The sequence below is a fragment of the Atta colombica genome, unplaced genomic scaffold (genome assembly GCF_001594045.1).
Source record: "Atta colombica isolate Treedump-2 unplaced genomic scaffold, Acol1.0 scaffold200, whole genome shotgun sequence".
NCBI classification, from domain to species: domain Eukaryota; kingdom Metazoa; phylum Arthropoda; class Insecta; order Hymenoptera; family Formicidae; genus Atta; species Atta colombica.
Window position 1 is genome coordinate 544910 of NW_017259295.1, and position 23000 is coordinate 567909.

The 23000-nt window shown below is 32.0% G+C and overlaps 1 protein-coding gene across 2 annotated transcripts; it reads left to right on the plus strand.

The window, feature by feature from the left end:
- The first annotated feature begins 272 nt into the window (after positions 1 to 272).
- LOC108687180 (multidrug resistance-associated protein 1) lies at positions 273 to 20342 on the plus strand. Of its 2 annotated transcripts, XM_018192815.1 has the most exons (22): positions 273 to 910; positions 5460 to 5759; positions 5993 to 6130; positions 6334 to 6447; positions 6574 to 6773; positions 7224 to 7244; positions 7335 to 7520; positions 7677 to 8310; positions 8665 to 8811; positions 8899 to 8983; positions 9079 to 9278; positions 9645 to 10146; positions 10547 to 10724; positions 10814 to 10952; positions 11084 to 11303; positions 14159 to 14379; positions 17603 to 17783; positions 17875 to 17983; positions 18055 to 18181; positions 18401 to 18923; positions 18999 to 19245; positions 19472 to 20342. In XM_018192815.1, the coding sequence occupies exons 1-22, from the start codon at positions 851 to 853 to the stop codon at positions 19584 to 19586; spliced, it is 4647 nt and encodes a 1548-aa protein (XP_018048304.1). In that variant the 5' UTR covers positions 273 to 850; the 3' UTR covers positions 19587 to 20342. The 2 variants fall into 2 exon arrangements, with proteins under 2 accessions (XP_018048304.1, XP_018048305.1); XM_018192816.1 differs by lacking the exon at positions 7224 to 7244 and having other exon boundaries at positions 851 to 910.
- The last annotated feature ends 2658 nt before the right edge of the window (positions 20343 to 23000 follow it).

The following is a 23000-nucleotide window of genomic DNA, read 5'->3' on the forward strand; positions in this document are numbered from 1 at the left end:
CGCAGAAAAAAGACTATCGAAATAATGGGGCCGATCCGCAACGCAGACGGATCAACGTGAATGTAGTCGCGAGATGCAGTGTCAGCAATTTTCCCGCGCGATTCGCGACATGCGCGGTGATTGGTCGCGCGTTTCTGACACCGGCATTACGCCGTCGATTATCATCGATGATATGCGAACAGCAATAGTGACGGTAGTGGGTAATCTTACGAGAATACACGGATACTTTCACGTGATATTCCCAGACTGTCTTCAGACTGTCTCGGGCCGGACAGACCGGAGTCGCCAGAATACGTTTGTATATGTTCGATCCAGCTTGAGCGCGATACATAATCTGGCCCACAATCAGGTATAATCGCGGTGACTACCGCGGGTAACGGTGGCTATACTTGTTGGGCTCTCGCGGTCAACTTCAGAGTTCAGAGAGCTCGAGACTCTCGAGAGCAGTGCAAACGAGGGTCGAGTGCAGATTGGGTAGAGCGCAGAACTGCAGAATACTGACGACCAGTGACGGCGACGGCACGCCTGGAATAACTCGCTCGTTAGCGGCTGTGGGTGCCGCGTGTGCTGTATGGTGGGCTTCCTCTCTGTAGCCCTCGTGTATTTCCCCGTGTCTGCCTGTCTCGGTCTCGCCTGTTCTCGCCGTCGTGCGTGTCGCAGGGTGGAGGGACAGTCGGGGACAGTGCGATTCCTGGAGCGAGAAAGATTGGTCGCATTCCTCGTCGATCTCTCGGTGACTTGTGCGTGGTTGCAGTCAGGACAGTCAAGTGCGATATTGTATGCGGTACTGCTGTGAACGATTCAGTTTCGCACGAGAGCCTGCTCACCGGTGAATCTTAAATGTGTCAGTATGGATCAGAATCAAACAATCGGAATGGACATGGACCAGTTCTGCGGTACCAAGTTCTGGGTGAGTTGGAAAGGCAAGGAGAGCTTCAACTCTTTGAGAGCTCTTGATTCTTTCTCGTCCTTTTCCTCTCTTCGAGTTTCCCGATTCCTCGGATTCCTTCGCGTTAGGAATTCAGGAAACACTTTCATCTCGGGACTCACGAAGAACAACTCGTTGATCGGTCCATTATCTTAAGATCTCGCTCTCAGTCTTGTAAGGATGGAATCGTTTGACCTTCTTGAGCCACGATTTTCTTTAAGAAACGTGACGTTTCTCGCGCGATCGTGTAATCCTTCAACTGACTCTCTAATCTTTTTCTTTCTCTTTAGCTCGTCGATTGATCCGCGGGCGAAGAACGAAAATGACGAGTTCCGATTCCGCGTGAATCTCCTTCGAAGAGAGTCGAAGGCTGCTTTCCTTTTAGGAGACACATCGTGCTTTTCAGTATGAGACAGTTAGTCTACAATTCACACCCTATAATAAACATGAAGACGCGACGATGTAAACAGTTTATTGTGTTTGGATCAAATTTAGACTAGATGTAGAGTATAAGTCGCTGACTGAACGCACTGTGTAAACTAGGCCGTATAACATGACACAGGAATCGTTTCGTCTTTGTTAACACTGCAAACAATGATATAATGATCGTGTTACACCATGTCATCTGTGTCTTTTGCTAGAAAGCGTCCACAGACAATCAAACATCATTCTATCCTTCATAGGTCTGTTCGCGTCGCTTGAAATCCTCGAAAATTTTACACGTCGAAGAGAGAGAAAGTGAGGAGTCTGAATACAAAAAGCAACACGAACGGAGTATCGATCACGTAATTTTTTCTCTAGAGTGGAAACGTAAAAAGTGAAATTTTTTACGTATGTATGCAAGTACAGTGGAGGAGTATAAAGCCTTACCACTCAAAGTTGCAAGTTTCGGAGGAGGCATAGAAGGAGCAAGAAGGCATGAGAAGGCATGAAAAAGCATGGCAAGGCATTTGTGTTCTTATTCGTACAAATACACGCATACGTGCAAAAGATTTTCACTTTTTATGGCTTCCTAGGGAAAAAATTGCACGATTGACCCTCTAAACTAATTCGCGTTTCATGTTCACGCGAAATAGTAGGTCTGTCCGCGTTACTCGAAATCCCCCAAAATGTTTGCACTCGAAATAAGATAAATATATATTTGATAGGCGTTGAAAAAAGAGAAAGCGAAGGTGCTGAGTGTAAAAAATACAAACAAGGCGAGAACAGTGTTTTCATTCCTGGGGGAAAAAATCACTGTCGCTTTAATCGTCTCACTTCACCGCCTCGTGCCTTCTTGCGCGCAACACACGCACGCGTCTGTGTGCACGTGTACGCATGTTACACGCTTTCCGATTATAGAGCCGACGTGATGAAGCAATGTCATTACCTTCGATTGCGCGATTTTAGCGAAATCGAAATTCCGGAAATAAGTCGCGCTCGCGCGAGGTCGGAGCGTAAATCTGGGCGCCGCATCCGTAAATTATGCAAATTACTTGACATTCGCACTCGTTATCAATTAGGTTCCCGCGTGTGTGAGATTAAAGGCAAACACGCGCATCAGACGCATGCGACAAACAACTCAATAATTATCGCGCTCGCACAATCTGCGATGATGAACGCGAGTGTAGAACACTTGAAACAATATTATATCTTTCATGACTAATGTAATTTGAGAATCTTCAATTGTTGACAAAAGTCAATAATTTTCGACTTTAATTTAATTACAAACTCGGTTCATTTAATATCCATTCAGCTAACTTCATCTTTTTCTAAATCTTAGAACTGGAAAAAGATGAAGAATAAGTTGAACCGAAATTAAAATTTATCTACTTTAGTAAAAACGATCAGTCGACACAAACGTTCTATCTTGTTTTTATATGCTCTAAAATTTTTAGAGTAAATCTGTTTTGACAATTGCTAAAGTACCGGAAAGTATCTATGGATAATTATGTCGAAATTCTAACGAATGTGCAAGAGAAGTCGGAATGTATGAGAGAATAGAGAGAATAGGGAGATGTGTTCTATTGAATTTTATTCGGAGAATACATGAAATACAGCAATACCGAGAACTAATCTTTGCACTGATAAGAACTAGACAAAGCCACGAATGCGTGTATCAATGAGTTTTGAAGATAACAGCTGATCAGTTGAAAAATTGTCGCAGAAAATTCCGAAGACTTTAGTAACAAATAAAAATATCAAACATAATGGATTTAAATTATTTAACTGAAATCGATCTAATTCTAATAATTAAATTTGATAATTAATCTGAATATAATGAGTTTAATCATATATACAAATCCGTATCATATTTAATCCGAAGAGAATTTCACTTTTAAAGATTGAAAATTGAGCCACTTTTTCTTATGACTAACTCAATTTTCATTCTTTGAAGTGAGATTTTATTTAAATTAATTTAAAGAGTAACATTCAAAAATAAAACGACCGTGTCTCTCAAAAGGGAAGCAACTTATATGTAAAATTTGTTCAGTGAAAAAAAATTTTTGCAGTTTATTTTTCTTCAAGGATTAATTTGACTTACATAATTTTTAAATTATTTATTTACTTTTAAATCTATTTATATATCAAAAAGATGAAGAGTTAATTGAATTGAGACCAAAATTATATTAATAGAAACGAGCATAAAAAGTTTGTGGAAAAAATGAATGTGTGAAATAACAAATATCGATAATCTCTCGGACTACAATAAAACGAAAGATGTGTCGAAAATAATCGATCACGCTTAATTGAATAGACTATTATGAAACTGAAATGTGGAAATTGGAATTATTTTGTTTTTCCAAGAAAACACCATAAAAATGTAGGTAATAAGTAATTGAATAATTTTGATTAGAATTCATTTCAAATAATTTCATAATATGCCTTATTGAGAATAGAATATTTCGAGAAGATAACTGCGGAACAAACGATGCGAGAGGAAAATAGAAAGAGGAAAAGATCGTTGGAATAATTGAATAGCGAATTCATTGTCTTGCTTGTCTCGCCTGCCGCACATCACTGTTATGTAATAGTTTAATTTCCTGAACGACGATGCGTCGAATGGAGCGACTTATATCATCGGGCTTTCCCCTTTTTTTTTCATTCGTCTATACTGTTTACAGGGCATTTCGAAGGCGTGTTCCAATTTCAGTTATCGAAATAATTATCATGCATAGATCTCGATTGACGAATTAGAAATTAAAAAAAATTTATTTTATAAGAAATAAAAATTTTTTAAATTACAATTATTGAGTATTTTAAAATCATTCGATTTTTATTTCTAACATTTTTTTTTCTATTTTTTTTTCTATTTCGATATTCGCTTCTATAAAGAACAGAATTGATTTTTTTTAAAGGGATGTTTCATCTCCTAAAAGTGTATATAAAAAAATAGGTATCACTTATTTTGATCTAGAGTTCAATGTATTACGAGTTTATAAAAATCGAGCTTATAAAAAGAAAAAGACTCTTCGAATTTCCTTATTAGAATTCTGATTCTTCACGTCTTTGTCTTGTTATTTTTGTTTCGTTATTTTTATTTCGTAAACTTATGTCGATATCGGTGACGTAAATGCGATATTGCTTTAAGGATGATCGATCAAACTCCGATTATCTCAATCGATGATTAACTTCCTAGATAACATTTATGTTGCATAAGATATCTAAAAGATGTCTAAAAGATATTAATTAAATATCTATGCAATGCATGCATATTATCTGGGTTATAACAAGTAATACCCATAATAATCTGTAACAATAATATCTGTGTTATTTTGTTGACACGAACGAATTAATATTTTATTGTTTAACACACGAAAAAATCATTAATGAATTATGTAAAATAATAAAAATGTTTTATATTCTATTGATAGAATTAATTGTCGATTAAGGTAATTCGAAGTTTAGTCGCCTTGAACTTTAAAAAGCTTTGAAACATTTTAATTTATTGTATTTCAAAGAATTCTGTTAGATTTAAATTAAAAAATTAAACTAATTAAATTAATTAACTTATTTCAAGTGGATCCGACTTGATGCACTCATGTTTTCATATTGTTCACAAGGAATGATGAATCAGGTTACATGCACGTGCATTGAATACTTAATGCACTTATTCTTATTAAATTGCTCTGTGTGGTACACTTATGGCTTTGATGATTAATTCTGTTTGATATCGATTTTTACATAATAAAGTAGCCTCATAATTTACAAACTTTCTAATTTTCAAAATATATTTCTTAGTCACAAATTAAAATTTTATTGAATTTTTCACTAAAAGTTAATTGAAAAATAGATTTATTATTAGCTATTTATTTTATTGAAATTAAAAATCTTTTCTTTTTTTAAATGCTTATAATGAAAAAAATTGATATATTAATATTTCTGCTACAATGATACAAATCGACTCTATTGTTGTTAAATCTATTGTTAAAATTATCTGTTGTTATAATTTGTAAGCTTTACGACATCACATAATAGAGAGCAAAAGAAAAAGTTAAAGTATTGCGATAAAGATTAACATTTTTTAACACGGTTGAAATTTCTGTTTTAGGATGCTAATCTAACATGGTACACGAACGACCCAGATCTAACAGAATGCTTCCAAAAGACGATATTAGTATGGGTACCATGTATATTTTTATGGACGTTCTCAGCGATGGAAGCATATTACCTATTAAATAGTAAAAGAAGAAACGTCCCGTACACGTGGTTATTTATTTCTAAGCAAGTACTTACAGTAGGATTAATTTTACTTTCCATAGTTGACTTAGGAATGGCGATACATGAAAGTACTTTTCGTATGGTCTACAGTGTTGATTATTACACACCTATAGTAAAAATTGTTAGCTTTGTAAGTACAAATTATTTTTTATATTAATAGATTTTTAAATAGATTTTAAAATTATTTTTGCATTAATTTGCATTTTTTAATAATATTCTCATTATTTGAGTTTGCTTTTTTTTTTATAAAATAAAAGTGAGAATGAAGATTTCATTATAATGGGAAAAAAGTAATCATATTCACATACACTAGTCATGTAAATTTTCTATATAACATTTAACTAAATTTGCTAATTATTTCAGACATTAGCATCGACTTTGATGCAATATAATAGAAAACATGGAATGCGGACGTCAGGTCTTTTATTCCTGTTTTGGTTTTTCCTCGCGATATGTGGATGCGTCCAATATAGAAGCTTTGTAAACAAATTTATTAAAGGGGTATGTTAAATTTTTATCGTCTTGGTAAAAGAAAGCAATTTAGATACATTTGTAAATTGCACTACTTCCTGCATTGGATTTTTACAATTTCTTATCACGCATATTATCTCGTGTTATCAGTCTGTTATGATATTTTACAAAAAAGATACTGATTGTGTGTTACATAATATAGTGCAATTCATGAAGAAATAACTTATTTTTAGGCAGAGCCGACATACTCACTGGTGTCTTACATGATCTACTATCCAATAGTAGTGATATTATTTGTACTTAATTTTCTGGTCGATGCAGAGCCTAAATTTTCTGAATATCCTACGGTAATATTTCTGTTATTAGTCATATAATGTACAAGATACAGAAACACATAAAACTTTATCATCAACTGTAAGATTTAGAATTGATGAATAATTTGATAAATAATTGTGAAATATGTTCACTTGTAGGTTGAATCGCCATGTCCAGAGCAAAGTTCTTCTTTTCCTTCGAGAATTATTTTCGCATGGTTTGATTCGTTAGCATGGAAAGGTTTCCGAAAACCGCTCGAGACATCCGATTTATGGTCTATGAATCCAGAAGACATGGCTACGGAGATTGTGCCAAAATTTGACAAATATTGGAATAAGAATTTGAGAAAGACAGACGAGTAAGTTTAATCAATGAATCTCTCGTACAAATCAAGATTACTTATAATCAATATGACTATAGCCAAGATTCTTTAAAGCTTTTATTTGTGAGAAAAATTGTGAGAAAAAATATAAGATAAATAATTTTATATTAATAATAGGAAAATATAGAATTTATATTAATATTTATGCAGATATTTATATTCGATAGAAAATATGTGTATTAAACATACATATTAAAAATTATAATTTGCTGATCTATAAAATTATTATTTTAAGAATTCTTTGAAAATCAGTTTGTTTGTGATAATACACTTTTAGAATATTACTATGTTATCTTATCAGCGCTATAATTAACAGTATATTATTTGCATGTTTTAAAAATATATATCATAAATATTAATGTATTAGTGTAATGTTTTCTGACAAAGTATTTTTTAACATGTTCATACATTTCTTGTGCTAACAAGGCTGATTTGGACATACTTTAGGTAGGATGTGTCGTATAACATGTCTTGATTATTTTTGTCATCCAACCTAATAATAGAAACCTTTATAACAGACGTTCTTTATACATATAGAGTAGAAAGTGTAAAAGCATCATACCGACAAACGTCTGGACAAGTGGATTTTAACAGTAGTCGGAAAAAGAAAGTCGCCTCCATCTTACCGCCTATCTGCAAAGCTTTCGGAGCAACATTCATATTTGGTGCATTTCTAAAACTGATTCAAGATATTATGACCTTTATTAGTCCACAAATATTGAAGTAAGTATACATACATCCTGAGTTTTATCTCTAATTTTATTTTATAATTTAGAGAAAATATAAATCGATGAATTTTACAAAATTGTTTTCAAAATTTAATCATTCTTGTTTGTCACGCATTTTTATAAAATACATCTCTTTTTTCATATTTTTTAGGCTTCTGATTGGTTTTATCGAAGGAGATGAGCCAATGTGGAAAGGATACTTTTATTCTGTCCTGCTTTTACTTACGGCAATGCTTCAAACGCTAGTACTATCCCAATATTTTCATCGCATGTTTTTGGTCGGATTGCGTATACGAACCGCGCTAATCGCAGCAATTTATCGTAAAGCATTGAGAATGTCGAACGCGGCGAGAAAAGAGTCCACACTCGGCGAGATAGTGAATTTAATGTCCGTAGACGCTCAAAGATTCATGGATCTAACTGCATACATAAACATGATCTGGTCGGCACCTCTGCAAATAGTTCTAGCTTTATATTTTCTCTGGAACATACTGGGGCCAGCTGTATTGGCAGGTTTAGCAGTTATGATTATTCTTATTCCTGTGAACGCATTGATTGCCAACAAAGTGAAGACGTTACAAATCAGACAGATGAAGAGCAAGGATGAGAGGGTAAAATTAATGAACGAAGTACTTAACGGTATCAAAGTGTTGAAGCTCTATGCGTGGGAACCTTCATTCGAGCAGCAGATACTTAAAATCAGAGTCAAAGAGATTCAAGTATTGAAAGAAGCGGCATATCTTAATGCTGGTACGAGCTTTATATGGTCGTGCGCACCCTTTTTGGTACGTTTTTTAGTATAATTAATTATATACAATACAAACACATACAAAAGAAGTAACATTATAATTCATATTATAATTGAAAATCTTAGACAACTCTACGGAGTAAGTATCTTACGGAGTACTTGTAATGCAAAAGCTTTTTTCTTATTTTTTATTTTTTTTTATAATAAAATCTTGTAATTTTTAGTATAATTTTTTTAAAAGTTTTATTGCATGATTTCAAAAATTTTTTTTGTAAAGTATAACAAAAAATGATTTAGCAATAAATATTTTTTTTCCGAGAGATTTTTGATTACTTATATTCAAAAATATCTTTTGTATTTTTAAAAATATTATTTTTTTGCAAATGTGCAGGTATCTTTGGTATCTTTTACAACTTACGTACTTATAGACGAAAAGAATGTCCTAAATAGTACAATTGCCTTCGTTTCACTCAGTTTGTTCAACATTCTAAGATTTCCACTGTCTATGCTGCCTATGATGATTACTAATATAGTTCAAGTAAGTTTAATGTATATACATAATTGAGCTATTTTTGTTTATTCATCTTTATTCATGTTTTATATTTTATAATAATTTCGTATACAGGCTTACGTCTCTGTAAAACGTATTAATAAATTTATGAACATGGAAGAACTGAATCCTAACAATGTACAGCATGATCCATTGGAACGTGAGTATAAAATTTTTTCTTTAAAATACGTTTAATATATACATAATAATAAATATATATAATGTATATAATAATAATGTTTATACATTTTTTAGCGCACGCGTTAGTAATTGAGAACGGTACCTTTTGTTGGGATAGTGAAGAAATCGAAAGACCAATACTACGAAATATCAATTTGCATGTAGAACAAGGTCAATTAGTAGCAATAGTTGGTACAGTGGGATCAGGCAAGAGTTCTCTTTTATCCGCTCTGCTTGGTGAGATGGATAAAATAAGCGGAAAAGTAAATACAAAAGTGAGAATTCTTTTCGAATTAGAAATACGAAATATAGAAATAAAACTTATATATTTTTTATAACAAACGTAATAATAAACCAGCAAAATAAATCTCATATGTTCCATTTGTATAGAGCATTTATATAGAGCAGTCTTATTGAGAAATTTAAGAATAATTAATAATGTAACTTAATAATATAATATTTAATTTTGAATGCTAAATTTTATTATGTATGCTTTTATTATCTGAAAATATAAACTAAGATTGTAACTCTTAATTCAATGTTGATAAAAATGAAGAATAATATGTTTTATTTTTATACATTTCTCAGATTAAATAGATAAAGATTGGGATTTGAAGATTGATACTAAATATTTCTTTTAGGGGTCAATTGCATATGTCTCGCAACAAGCGTGGATACAAAATGCCACATTGCAGGACAACGTTTTGTTCGGAAAGGCCTTGAACAAATCAGTGTATAATAGTGTGATTGAAGCGTGTGCGTTGACTCCGGACTTTAAGATGCTGCCTGCGGGAGATCAAACAGAAATCGGAGAGAAAGGCATAAATTTGTCCGGCGGTCAAAAGCAAAGAGTAGCCTTAGCTAGAGCTGTATATAACGATTCCGAAAATTATTTCTTAGACGATCCTCTGAGCGCGGTGGATTCACACGTAGGAAAACACATTTTTGAGAAAGTGTTAGGTCCGAACGGCCTGTTGAAGAATAAAACTAGAATACTCGTTACTCACAGCATCACGTACCTGCCGGAGGTCGACAACATTATTGTTCTTAAAGATGGTGAAATAACGGAGAGTGGAACCTACAAACAATTGTTGGAGAAGAAAGGTGCTTTCGCCGAATTCTTAGTGCAACACTTACAAGAAGGTATCTATAAATGCAATTAAATTCTTGCTACATATTTTTATATACTTATTATAAAATTTGTTGTTACATTTTTCCTGGATTTAAGTTGGAAATCGTAAGTCCGCGAAAAAGTAATTACAATTCCTTTTCCTACTTTGTATGCTTGCATAAGAAACCTCCCTTTGTCATTAGAGTGTTAGGATGAAATTTTTAATTTTTAGTTTTTAATACCACATTCTATTTCTAGTTCAATTCCAATAATTTATTTACATAATTTTCGTTTGAATTCTTATTTTGTGCTATAGTTAAGAGTATGTGCATGTGCGAGTTTTTTTTTAATTTCTTCTCATTTTTATAACATTATTAATATTTTATATGAATGATAAATCATTATTTTAAAATCATGACAAATTTGAAATAGTGCACGTTGATGACGGTTCTGAAGCAGATTTACGTGAAATCAAACAGCAACTTGAATCAACAATGGGAGCGGACGAGTTGCAGCAAAAGTTAACTCGAGTACGGTCTAGAATATCTGAGAGTCTAAGTGAATCCGGTTCTGTGACCGATAGAAAATCACTTAATGGTTCTCTAACAAGGTATAATCTCATAAATATGATATTTAATTAAAGGTGATGCAAGTATGCTCGCTACTAATATACTCGAAATAATATATGTATACCAATAGGCAATACTCGACAGAAAGTCAACAGTCAGCGAATTATGTGCATAGCAATAGTGTTAGTGTATCAAAAGAGAAAGATGCATCGAAGCCTAACAACATCGGGGAGAAGCTGACAGAAGTCGAGAAGGCCGAAACTGGAAGCGTAAGTTGCACAAGAGATCACTGTTTTAATTTTTCTAATTTTAAAAAGACAATACATCTTCATTATTCGCTTTTCACGACAAAAAGTTGCAAGTGCTTTTATTTTCAAGCATCTTGTTATTCTTTTGCAAGGTAAAATGGAAAGTATATTCTCATTACTTGAAATCCATTGGATGGTTCCTATCAATATCGACAATCGTGATGAATGCGGTCTTTCAATCGTTCAGCATCGGCTCAAGCGTTTGGCTCAGTATATGGTCGAATGATAATCAGGTCGTTGGAAACAACACGTTCGATACAGCAAAGCGAGACATGTACCTCGGGGTTTACGGTGCGCTCGGTTTTGGTCAAGGTACGTTTTTGTTAATTCTTGTAACATTCGCCCGTTGTCAGATAGATTCGATTAGTATTGTACAAAATTTCGCGTTTACGATGGATGATCAGGTAAGCTTATTCCTGTCGCCTACGTGTATAAATATACATTTTTCTATCGCAGAAGGCAATTACTTCATTTAATACAATGTTAACAGGCAATGGCACTTTATTTTGCTCGTCATAGCATATCGTAATTTGAAAGGCACGTTCCCTCACAAATTACACATCATTGGGGTATGATTAATCTTAACGTAATTCTTTCATATCTAAAACTCGATATTGAACCGAATTAATAATAATTTAAAATTCATGAATAACTATTAATGTAGTGACCTTTTTATTCCGATAATGAGTTTATGTCTGTGAATATACATAAAATACGCGTTAATTCCAAGAATAAATAAAATAATTTTCTTTTAAAAAAATCAAACTGAGTGCGGTTTGCTGTGTCTACAAAATACTAACGTTACTAATTAAACATTCAAAAGCAATTAGAGATTGAAACTTTTTGGTAGCCATATGTTTTTGATTGCAAGTGTCGTAGTAATCATTTTCTACAAATGATCGCTTTTTTAGTATTGCATGAAACATTTTTCTGTTTGATATGTCTTTTGTTCAGTACAATTTGCATTTTTTATTAAATAATTTATTAACCTTTATTATAATTACCTTTTTTACAAGCGAAAATTTGGCGATTATAAATAAAAAGTAATAGATGGAAAAAATAATATATATTTATATAAGATACTATAATGAATGTTATGTGTATTTGTATATAATTCTCTTGTAATTTTTTTGTGATCTTGTGATCTTTTGTGATCATGATGTGATCCATTAAAAATTTGTTTGGTATTGTTTACTAACTCTATTCGACTATCTGTCAGAGGGTTAATCAGATGGATTAATGACATCTATTATTTTATATTTAAAATTTATTATAGAAAATAAAAATATTTTTTAAATAACGCACACGCTTTTACGTTTAATGGTAAGCATGAAGTAGAAAAACAAAAGAAAGCTTTCTAGCATTAATATCTTAAAATAACAAAAAAAGAACGGAAAATCAGTCTATGCTATACTGATTAATCAATATAATTATACATCTAATATGTCTAGGAAATTTTAGTTGAAACCATTATAAAACGAATATAAATCTCTTAATAAATATAAAAATTAACTAATGTTAATTAATATAAAAATCATTTAACTAAAATTATTTAACTAAATAAAAATTGATAACTTAAAATTTCGGAAAATGATTGTGCTGATTTTCTCATCAGATAATTGCGTGTAAATTGAAATGGATGTAAAATAATAATACATGTTAATTTAGAGGAATTTAAGCAAGTTTCAGACGAAGGAAGATCTGAAACATTCCTTTATCAATCATTATGTTTGTTTCTTTAATTTGGCTATAAAGTTTTTATTGATGAAATGTATTGTGCTTGAATTTTTATTATATTTAAAAATATATTGACAAGCTTAGCATTAAATGTCGAATTCCTTGATCAGATTATGTAATGTGCAAAGTATAATTAACGTAGTTAATGAAATTTAATTTGAGAATGGAACGATACTGATTTAATATATTTCAACGCTTATGTGAGCCATAAATGCGTGAGATTGCAATCACATTTAATGCTAAATATATGATAAAAATGCGAGCTGTAGTATCGCATGTGCGATTTTTCTTCATCTTGGGTCACAACAATCTAACCAGTTTCGCTTTCTGTTTTGTTATTAACTTATTGTTACTATTAATAATTAATGCCAGCCATGTTATATTACAAATAAACTGACAAAGACACATTGTTACCTCCTAAAGGCAGTTTTTCGTGGCATCGAAATTTAACAGTGTGTAATTACGTACATTAGCAAGTCAATTTAATCATAAAGCAACAAATTTTTTTTGTAGAACTGCAAGCGAGTGTTGAGAGAGAAAAAAGAATTTTTTCGTCCAACAAAATTATTTATTTATTTTAAATTAAATTTCAGCCACTTTTGTAGTGCTGTCGCAGACAGCGTTGGTTATTGGCTGCCTACGGAGCAGTAAACTGCATTCCGAGTTATTATTCACCATGCTACGATCACCTTTAGGATTCTTTGACACTACGCCGTCCGGCAGAATATTAAACCGTTTTGGGAAGGATATTGACACGATAGACAACATTTTACCTCCAAGTATTAGAGCTTGGTTGTTTTATCTAGCATCGGTATGCGAGAGAGTTTTAGTTTTAATCTCTGTATATCACTACACGAATCAATATTTAGCAGAACTACTGGTCCACCAATCGGTACAAATATGATTTATTATATTTGTAATAATGACAGCTTTCTGTTTTTCTCTAATGATTTCATTCAAATTTCTTCAAATTCTTCAAATTAATGATCAGTAGACAACTATTAGAAGCGTACGTTATTAATAAACCAATGTTTTTTCCTGATGAGACACTGGTGTCTTCTTTCTCATTGTACAATCATACAAAGTATCATCTTTATTATTTTTCTTATCTTAGCGTTATTATCGCGCTCCCATTTTTTTCTCCGCATATTTATTATTTGTACTTACATTTGCTTTTTTAATTATGTGCACCTCAATTTATGTGTGACTGCAGTGAGGAACTTGCATATGAAATTAGGTGTGTTTAGATGAAATCAGGTGATGAGCAACTAATGAAAATGAACATTGCCGATTGTAGAGCCTTTTAATCATTCACTCATTTGCAAAAGCTCAATATATTTGATAGTTCACGGACGCAAAACTATCTAATATGTAAAAACTGTCTAATTTTTTTAATCCGATAAATCAAAGTTGATTACCGATCGTTGTAGGCGTGACAGTATTTGCAATGGCGATATTCCTGGCTAAAGGGACGATAATCGCTTCTAAGCGTATCTTCGAGGGTACGCTGCAACACGTTCTTCACAACCCAATGTCATTCTTTGACAGAACTCCGACTGGCCGAATTCTTAGTCGGCTTGGTAAAGATATTGATGTTATTGACAATATCCTACCGGTTTATCTGCGTTCTTGGATCACTTGCCTCTTTTCGGTATGATATTCTCATATAACTACGTACTACTGTATAAGTAATGATCTCTGTGACAGTTGATGTGGATTTAATATTACTACGTCTCTTATTTGTCGAACGATACTTGCTACAGATATCGATATCCTCACTTCTTTTTTAATATATTTAAATTTGTTTGGAATTGACATCTTGCACGAAATATTTTTGTTACTTTCTATTGTACTGATAAGTAATTTACGTTCTAGTAACTTATATATCAATTTTTATATTAATTGATGTTGATTTTACAGAATTACTAGAAATTTATAATTGCGAAGTAAAAAAAGTGTCTTTTTTCTTTCTATCGATAAAATCGCGTATTTATACGTAATTATCTTGCATATTTGAATAAAGACGCATAAAGTGAAATATATTTATTTACGACAGACACAGAGTAAAAAAGATGCGGATTTTTATTAATAGGAATGTACATTCTGTCAGAATTCGGATCTATCTGTTCATTGGAAATTTGAATGTAGCATTATTTTATAATAATAAAGCTTAGAATTTTAGAAGAAATGGCGAAATGTAAAAAATAACGTAGTGCTAACCTGCCGGCTAAGCGTATATGGGCACGGGTACGCAACTTGATGCGTGTAAGAAGTTGCCGGCAATCAGTACAGCATGGTGGATCAACAAGCTTTGAAAGGAACACGAAGAAACATGTGGTAAGAAATATCTACCTTGATACTGCTTGCCTGGCTCGAACAGTATTCGAGCGGCTTACCCGTGCGTTTTGTGCATTCAGCTGGCCAGGTAACAGCCACATTTTGAATGGCTGCTTTCTTCTTCAGTTTAATTTTTTTCTAAATTTGTCAAAAGATATGTTTTTGTTAATTTATTTTTTTTTAGTATATGCTATTTGCAAACAAAATACTGATGGGATAATAAAAAAGAAGATGTACGAAATTGATCGATAAATTCTTATTCCGGCGATTTATTAGAACTTAACTGAAAATATAATTGAAAAGATACATGCAAAGTCATATCAACGAATCATATCTTTTCTGTCATGTTAAATAGCTCGCTGAGCAGCTTATTTTTTTCATTTTATTTTGAGTCACGAAAGAGTGATGTGGTTCATGGGAATACTTGTGCTGGATTTTACATTGTGTCATTCAGTCATATTGCATCATAAAATTCATGGATTGAGTGTTGATTACGATGTATGTCAATTTAATCAAGAATATAATGTGGTAGGATATCCTTTTATTCGTCCTTTTCAGAAGATATTACGTTGACGATGTTCATTTTCGTCATTGTCGTCATTTTCGTTTTATTGTCAATGTATGTATTTAGATCCGACGAGTTGGAGGCGCTAAAAAATGACGATTGTCTTAATTTTTTGCAAAATACTTTAATATCACTCAAGATGGAACTTGGCTTTGTCAAATCATTATCATTCTTCACTTACTCTACAATTGTTCTCCTTTTACATTTATATTGAATCCTCTTTACATTATGTTTTTTTTTCCAGTTACTGTCTTTTTGTGTTGTTACAAACTTTTTTTTGTTTAAGAACGTTATTATTAATTTACTTCACGACTATCGTGATAATTTGTACGACTATTGTATATAAGTCATAGTGCAACCATAGTGTAGTAATCATTCAGGGAATGGACACAATTATACCAGTAATATTCAGTGTACAGAAATGGTCTTGCTTGTGCTTGATAACGCTTTTTATTCTATTGCTTGTATAACATCTACCTAACGATTTTGCCTTCTAGGAAGTGTGATTTATTTGTATTTCCTGTTGCTATATATATCCTGTCTGGTGTGCACACAGCAAACTTCACATCTTCGCATAACATGACGTCAGAACGGTAGTTTTAAGTTCGCGATATTCACCGAATGCATTTAAATATCGAGCAGTACTACGATAGAAAAGAAAAAAATTAATTGTTTACAGATATCATTTGGCAATTCGGAAACGTATCGGTAACGAAAAGAAAAATAAATGTTTAAGTCTAATATCAAAACTAGGTATGTTACGTGTAACACGTGTCTCGTTTAACGTGCAACACATTGCTTATGAGATAAGTTTTTGTTAATTTTTTTGTTCATTATCATTCTGTTTTTTTTTTTACAAATCGCGCAAATTATGTCGGATGCGGTTACAATGAAAGTCATCCATGTCTGATGTTGTAGCGGTGGCGAGCTTTTTCTGCGATTTGGCACCGCAGCTGGGTTGTTGGTTGGCTGCTCGCCAGATGCACATAGTGATGCTGCGTGCTGTGATGCGTGCCCCATTGACCTTCTTTGATACGACTCCTATTGGTCGTATTATCTCCAGGTTTGCTAAAGACGTGGACGTCCTGGATACATCTCTTCCCCCACAAATTTCTGATACCATCTATTGCTTGTTTGAGGTAATTTCTTTCGTAGCGTGCTGAGAGAGAATACCAGTTGGGAATTTCTTATTGCTTTTCCTTTATCTTCTCGACCTCGCAGTTTGAGTTCCACACGTATACCATCACTTTCCACCGGAGAACTTTGATTAAACTGCGATTAGATATCATTGTCAGGATATAATTTGTATTTATTAAGAGGTGTCTGAATAATGGTGGTATGATATATTATTGTATTTTGGATGGGTATAATTCCCGTCTGTAGATTTGCAAACTGGTTTTGAGAATACATTTGGAACACAATTAAATGTATAGAGTCTGCCAGTATAATTATATAATTGTGTCCGTTCTCGTAAAACGACTGCAGTCCATGACTTACTCTATCTGTACCGAAATAAAGGATATTTTAGCAGTATCAAGTTTGACCAAAAGAGACTTAAGTATACCTTGAGAGACTTAAATATACCTTGACGCTAATGCTTATATGTATTTGTCTAATGTATATATGTGATAATCATATTCATACTACATGTTGGTGGACCTATGAAACGACCAGCGCTAGCTTTGTTTTTGTTTTTGTACTGCTGTCCGGAAAAGATATGAGAGCATTTCATTCAATAGAATTTCTGCACGAGATATTATCAATTTCTTTTTTATATGTATCCTTGTGAAACTGATTCGCTCGATCAATTTTGCATTTATTATATATATTTATATATATTTTTTTGTCACAGATGTTTCTTCTTGTTCTGACTAATTTATATTTGCATATAATATTAACATTTTTCTATCTTGTAAGATTAATGATGAAGTAGATTATTTTTCAGTGTTATTAATAGCTGTATGCATTGCAGGTGATAGCCACTCTCTTTGTTATAAGCTACAGTACACCTATATTTATCGCGGTGATACTGCCAATAGGCGCGATTTATTATTTTATTCAACGTTTTTACGTTGCAACATCGCGTCAATTAAAACGATTAGAATCCGTGTCGAGATCTCCTATATATTCGCATTTTAGTGAATCTGTGACTGGTACGTATTTAAAACCGTATAATTATCCTGTAATATTTTATTTATTAACAAAAATTTACATTTCTAAAAATAATCTATTATTTATATATAGGTGCGCAAATAATTAGAGCGTACGGCGTGCAAGAACAATTTATCCATGAATCTGAAAATAGAGTAGATTTTAATCAAGTGTGTTACTTTCCTAGTATTATTGCAAACAGGTAAATATTTGTATAACGCAATTATAATTTCTTTTATACGTATTTATTAACTGAAACGCATAATGTTGCAGATGGCTGGCCGTGAGATTAGAAATGGTTGGAAACTTAATTATATTCTTCGCAGCTTTGTTCACTGTTTTAGGTAGAGATACCATGAGTTCAGGTCTCGTTGGTCTATCGGTCAGCTATGCCTTACAAGTAAGATATATTTTCCATCAAAACGATATTTTAACGTTATATACAATGTGATATTTTCTACCATGTTAAATAGAATATCTCTCTGTGATAAAGTTAAGTTAAGATAATAAAAGTAATTTGTTACACGCGGGTGATGTTTATATATTTATTTGATACTTTATGAAAAAACTATGTATGTATGTATTTCATGTATGAGAATTCATGTTATGTTTGTTATAGATCACCCAGACCTTAAATTGGCTGGTACGCATGACGTCCGATGTCGAGACTAACATCGTCGCGGTAGAGAGAATAAAAGAGTATAGCGAGACCGCGCAAGAAGCACCGTGGAAGAACACTGAATTTACGCCTTCGAAAGAGTGGCCTAAGCATGGTCGCGTTGACTTCAAGGACTTTAAAGTTCGCTATAGGGAGGGATTGGATCTCGTGTTGAACGGTTTGACGTTCAGCGTGCTCGGCGGCGAGAAGATCGGCATAGTAGGCAGAACCGGTGCTGGAAAGTCGTCTATGACATTGGCACTTTTCAGAATAATTGAAGCAGCCCAGGGGAAGATTTTAATTGATGATATCGATATTTCCAAGCTGGGCCTTCACGACCTTCGCTCGAGATTAACCATCATTCCTCAGGATCCCGTATTATTCTCTGGAACACTAAGGATGAATCTGGATCCTTTCGATTGCTACAACGACGAGGAAGTTTGGAAGGCGTTGGAGCACGCTCATCTGAAATTATTTGTAGAAAGTATGAACGGTCTTCGTAACCTTTCATTAGAAAATCTTGTACTTTTAAAGGATATAATCTATTATTGTTTTACAGATTTGCCAAACGGTCTTTTACACGAGGTTACTGAAGGCGGAGAGAATTTAAGCGTAGGACAACGACAATTGATCTGTTTAGCAAGAGCATTACTTAGGAAAACGAAAATTCTCATACTGGATGAGGCAACAGCTGCAGTTGATTTAGAAACGGATGATTTAATTCAGACTACCATTCGCCAAGAATTTAAGAATTGTACAGTTCTCACAATAGCCCACAGACTCAACACTATTTTAGATTCTGACAGGTATATTTCAAGTTATTTTAACATTGTATTTCGTGAGCATTTATACATATATACTATAATTATATTATTTTATTTGTGAAACACGATACTTTACAATATTTCTATTTATGAGAATTTATTCATTATTCCAGTTTTCATTGAATTTCTTTTTTAATTGTTTTAAGTATATTTTATTTTCAAAACTTTTCTAATTTCAGCTTATTCTCAAACAATAATAATGTTTCAGGGTAATCGTATTGAACAAAGGTCTGATCGTCGAATATGATTCTCCGGAAGTGCTTCTTAGCAATCCATCTAGCTCTTTCTACAGTATGGCTAAGGATGCAGGTCTAGCTGCTTAAGAAAAAAAAATTCATATCATTTTTTAGCGGCTGTACATTCGTGAGCCAATGTCGAAGTAAACGACACAAAGAAAGCCATAGAACGAAAAAAACGCATAGCCTCAGCATAGATTAATTTGTATAGTAAAATATTTCTACGCAAAAAAAGCAAGAACGTTTAACGTAATCGACGGTGCAAAAACTCTTGTCTCAACATTATTGTTGCTAGATTTTATCCGATAAATCTCCGATTGTACCGTCGATTACCGAACTTCATATATTCTAGAATAAGTTTTGTAGTGAGATCTTTCATCACGAAGCAATGCGACACAGTTTTAAACTAGCGTCGATATCCAATATCTAACTTTAACTGGGTAATCGGGTGGATTCCTATCTGATCAATAAAAGTGGTAATCAATGACTTATTTTTCTCGATGCACTTTACTAAATTATATTCCTCTAAAAAGAGGAATTATAATTTATAATTTTATAATAAAATCAACGCACTTAATTACAATTTTATCACATTTCTAGAATAACAATATTTGATTAACGTTAAGGGTCGACACAAGTAAACTTATATACATTTGTGATGTATAGATACATATTTACACTCTAGTATATATTGTAGCGTAGAAGAAGTATTTTGTCATGAAATTTTGTTTTTTTTTTTTTACTTATGTTTTATGAAGCAACGAGGCCTGATAAGAGCGGGATTTTACAATTTCATTCTTAAAAATATTATAATAAATAAAATGAGACACATACATCTCTATGCTCATATTTTATTTTCTAAAAATAATATTACGTCATGAAATCTTTTCAGTTTCTTTTTTTATGAAACTACGAAGGCGCGTATAGAGCTGGATTTTATTTAATTTTTAAAACATAAATAGATAAAATTATCTGCACCTCAACCAGTGACGGATTAACGTGTAGGCAAACAAAGCATTTGCCTAGGGCGGCAAATTTTTTAAGACAGAAAATGTTTACACAGTTGAGATAAATTTTTAATTTATTAATCTAACGTTTTTGCATGAGTTATCGAGCATATTTTATCAGAAACAATATTTTAAATATATAGTTAAAAAAATATATTTATATTATTTATATTATTTAGATTATTAAATGTTTTCATCAACTAATGTAGGGATATAAAACCTTTTTTTAAATTTATTTTCTTTTTTATCAAATTTATAAATTAATGAAGCCACTTGGAGGCAATTAGATGTTGGTGCCTAGGAGTGGCAAAATTCTTAATCTGTCTCACTGATCTCAATTATACTTATAGTGTAGATCAAGTGAGATATCAAAACGAATTTTTATTTTATCTTTTTTTCCAACAAAAACGCTCTATATACGATCCTTTAGGTTTCTCCTGATTACGAATATCGCAATTACGATTTTCTCAGTACTTTTAACGTAATTTTTTTTAAAGAAATTTTTCTCTGATTTTTCCAAAGATCTTCATAGGTATTCCTGTTGATCCTTAAATTATACCAATATTGTTATATTTAATATTAATGTACGAAGTAATATTATGTATGAAGTTCTTACGGTGTATCTTACTGTAATAACGTTGAATAATTTTTAAGTAATGTTAGTTAGAATAATATTTGCAAACCAAAGTTGACTAAGAAATTTTGTTTCCAAAATTTCGGCCAAGCGATAGGGATCTTTGCACCCGACTTTTAAGTTAAATTATACCCACCCGAATAGTTTCAATTAAGTAAAGACTAAAGTAAGACTATCAACAAATATGTGTATAGTAATTGATAAAAGTGCGTATTCATTCAGATTAAAAAAAAAGAGAAAGTTCGAAGTAATTATTAATTTAAACAAATGAAATCTAAAATACATTTCTCTTAATTACTGCTTTAATAACATTCGAGATGTGTTTTCTAAATTCAAATTCATATAAATTTTCTTTCTATGAACTATATTCAAAAAAGTGTATTTTTATTTTCACATTTTCTTTAATATGTATATGACAATCAGTCGCAATAATATTTATTTTCACGTTGTTAAATTACACACAATGTTAATAGATTGAATGAAAATGTATTTTAATCTGGCATTTGCTGCATACTTACCATATGTAAACAAATTAATTTTAATCCAAAGTTCAGTAACGTAAAATTTTATTTTTATAAATCACTTGTTGAAGCGAATAACGGTGTAACAATTTCAATTTAGTATACATTTTGTATGCGGTAAAAGTATCTAGAAAATATGCAACATCACATTTTACTATATATACTCTTATCTCTTTATAAAGTTTTATGTATTATTCAAAGTATAGTGAAAAATGACATCTGTGCCTATTTTACAAAGAACAGTAAAATCGCATTTATCGAGAATTACATAAATTTTTAAAATTAACTCGCGTACTTTTTTTCAAATAATTTAATCGCGTTCATAGATAAATCATGTACTTCAGCCAGTGTTCTCTTAAACTATTTACTATTTTATTTAGCGATCATTTATGTACTAGATTTGTATAGCATTTTAATCTCTTTAATATCGTATAGCGTTAAATAATCATTGAATACTTTCGAGAGTATTAATAATAATTAAACTTGCCTTGTATATGTCGTTTTATTTGTAAAAGTAAGGCTGCTGAAAAAGATAATTATTAAAAATCGTTTTATAATCACCTAGTGCATTAAAATTCCATCGTGGAAATAATTTAATATTCATGAAACAAAAGATACATGATTCACGTGGCCCTTGAAAAAGGTGATATATTAGTTACAGCTAAATTTACAATGAAAGGAAAGTAATGTTTCTTTAATGACACAAGCGTAGAGATTTCCGAGATTTATGATATAAATATAAAAGCCAAATATTAAGTTTTACCAGCACGTTAACTCGACGCAATTTATATAATCTACTTGGGCCTTCTTAAAACTACAAGACTCGCAGACCTGGTGTAATTACCAGATTATGACTAGAAAATAATAAATTGGTAACGTGCTGTAAATTTATAGATAGCGAAATAGCGAGATATTAAGTTATATAATTTAAATTAACGTGTAAGAAAAAATTGTTCGTCGATTTTATCACGCAGCGATTTATATTTGTCGTCTTATTAAAAGTTTTTTTTTTCTAAAGTTTTTCTTTTCTTTAATCCTGCGTTCATGTGTTTGTATAAATTTTCATTATCGATACTGCTTGTAATGTACTTTCAGTCTATTTCTTGTGCAAAATTAGAAATTCATAGAAATCTGTCTTGCCATTTGTTGTAAAGCTTGGACATTAAATAATATATAATAAGATATTATTTTAATTCTTGATTAACTCTTTCGAATTTAGATGCGATAAATTATTCAATAAATTGGAATGAAAATTTACCGGTTTAATATCCAAAAATTGTTCTGCCTCGAAAGAGTTATACAAGATTAATCATTTTTTATGATTATATATATATATATA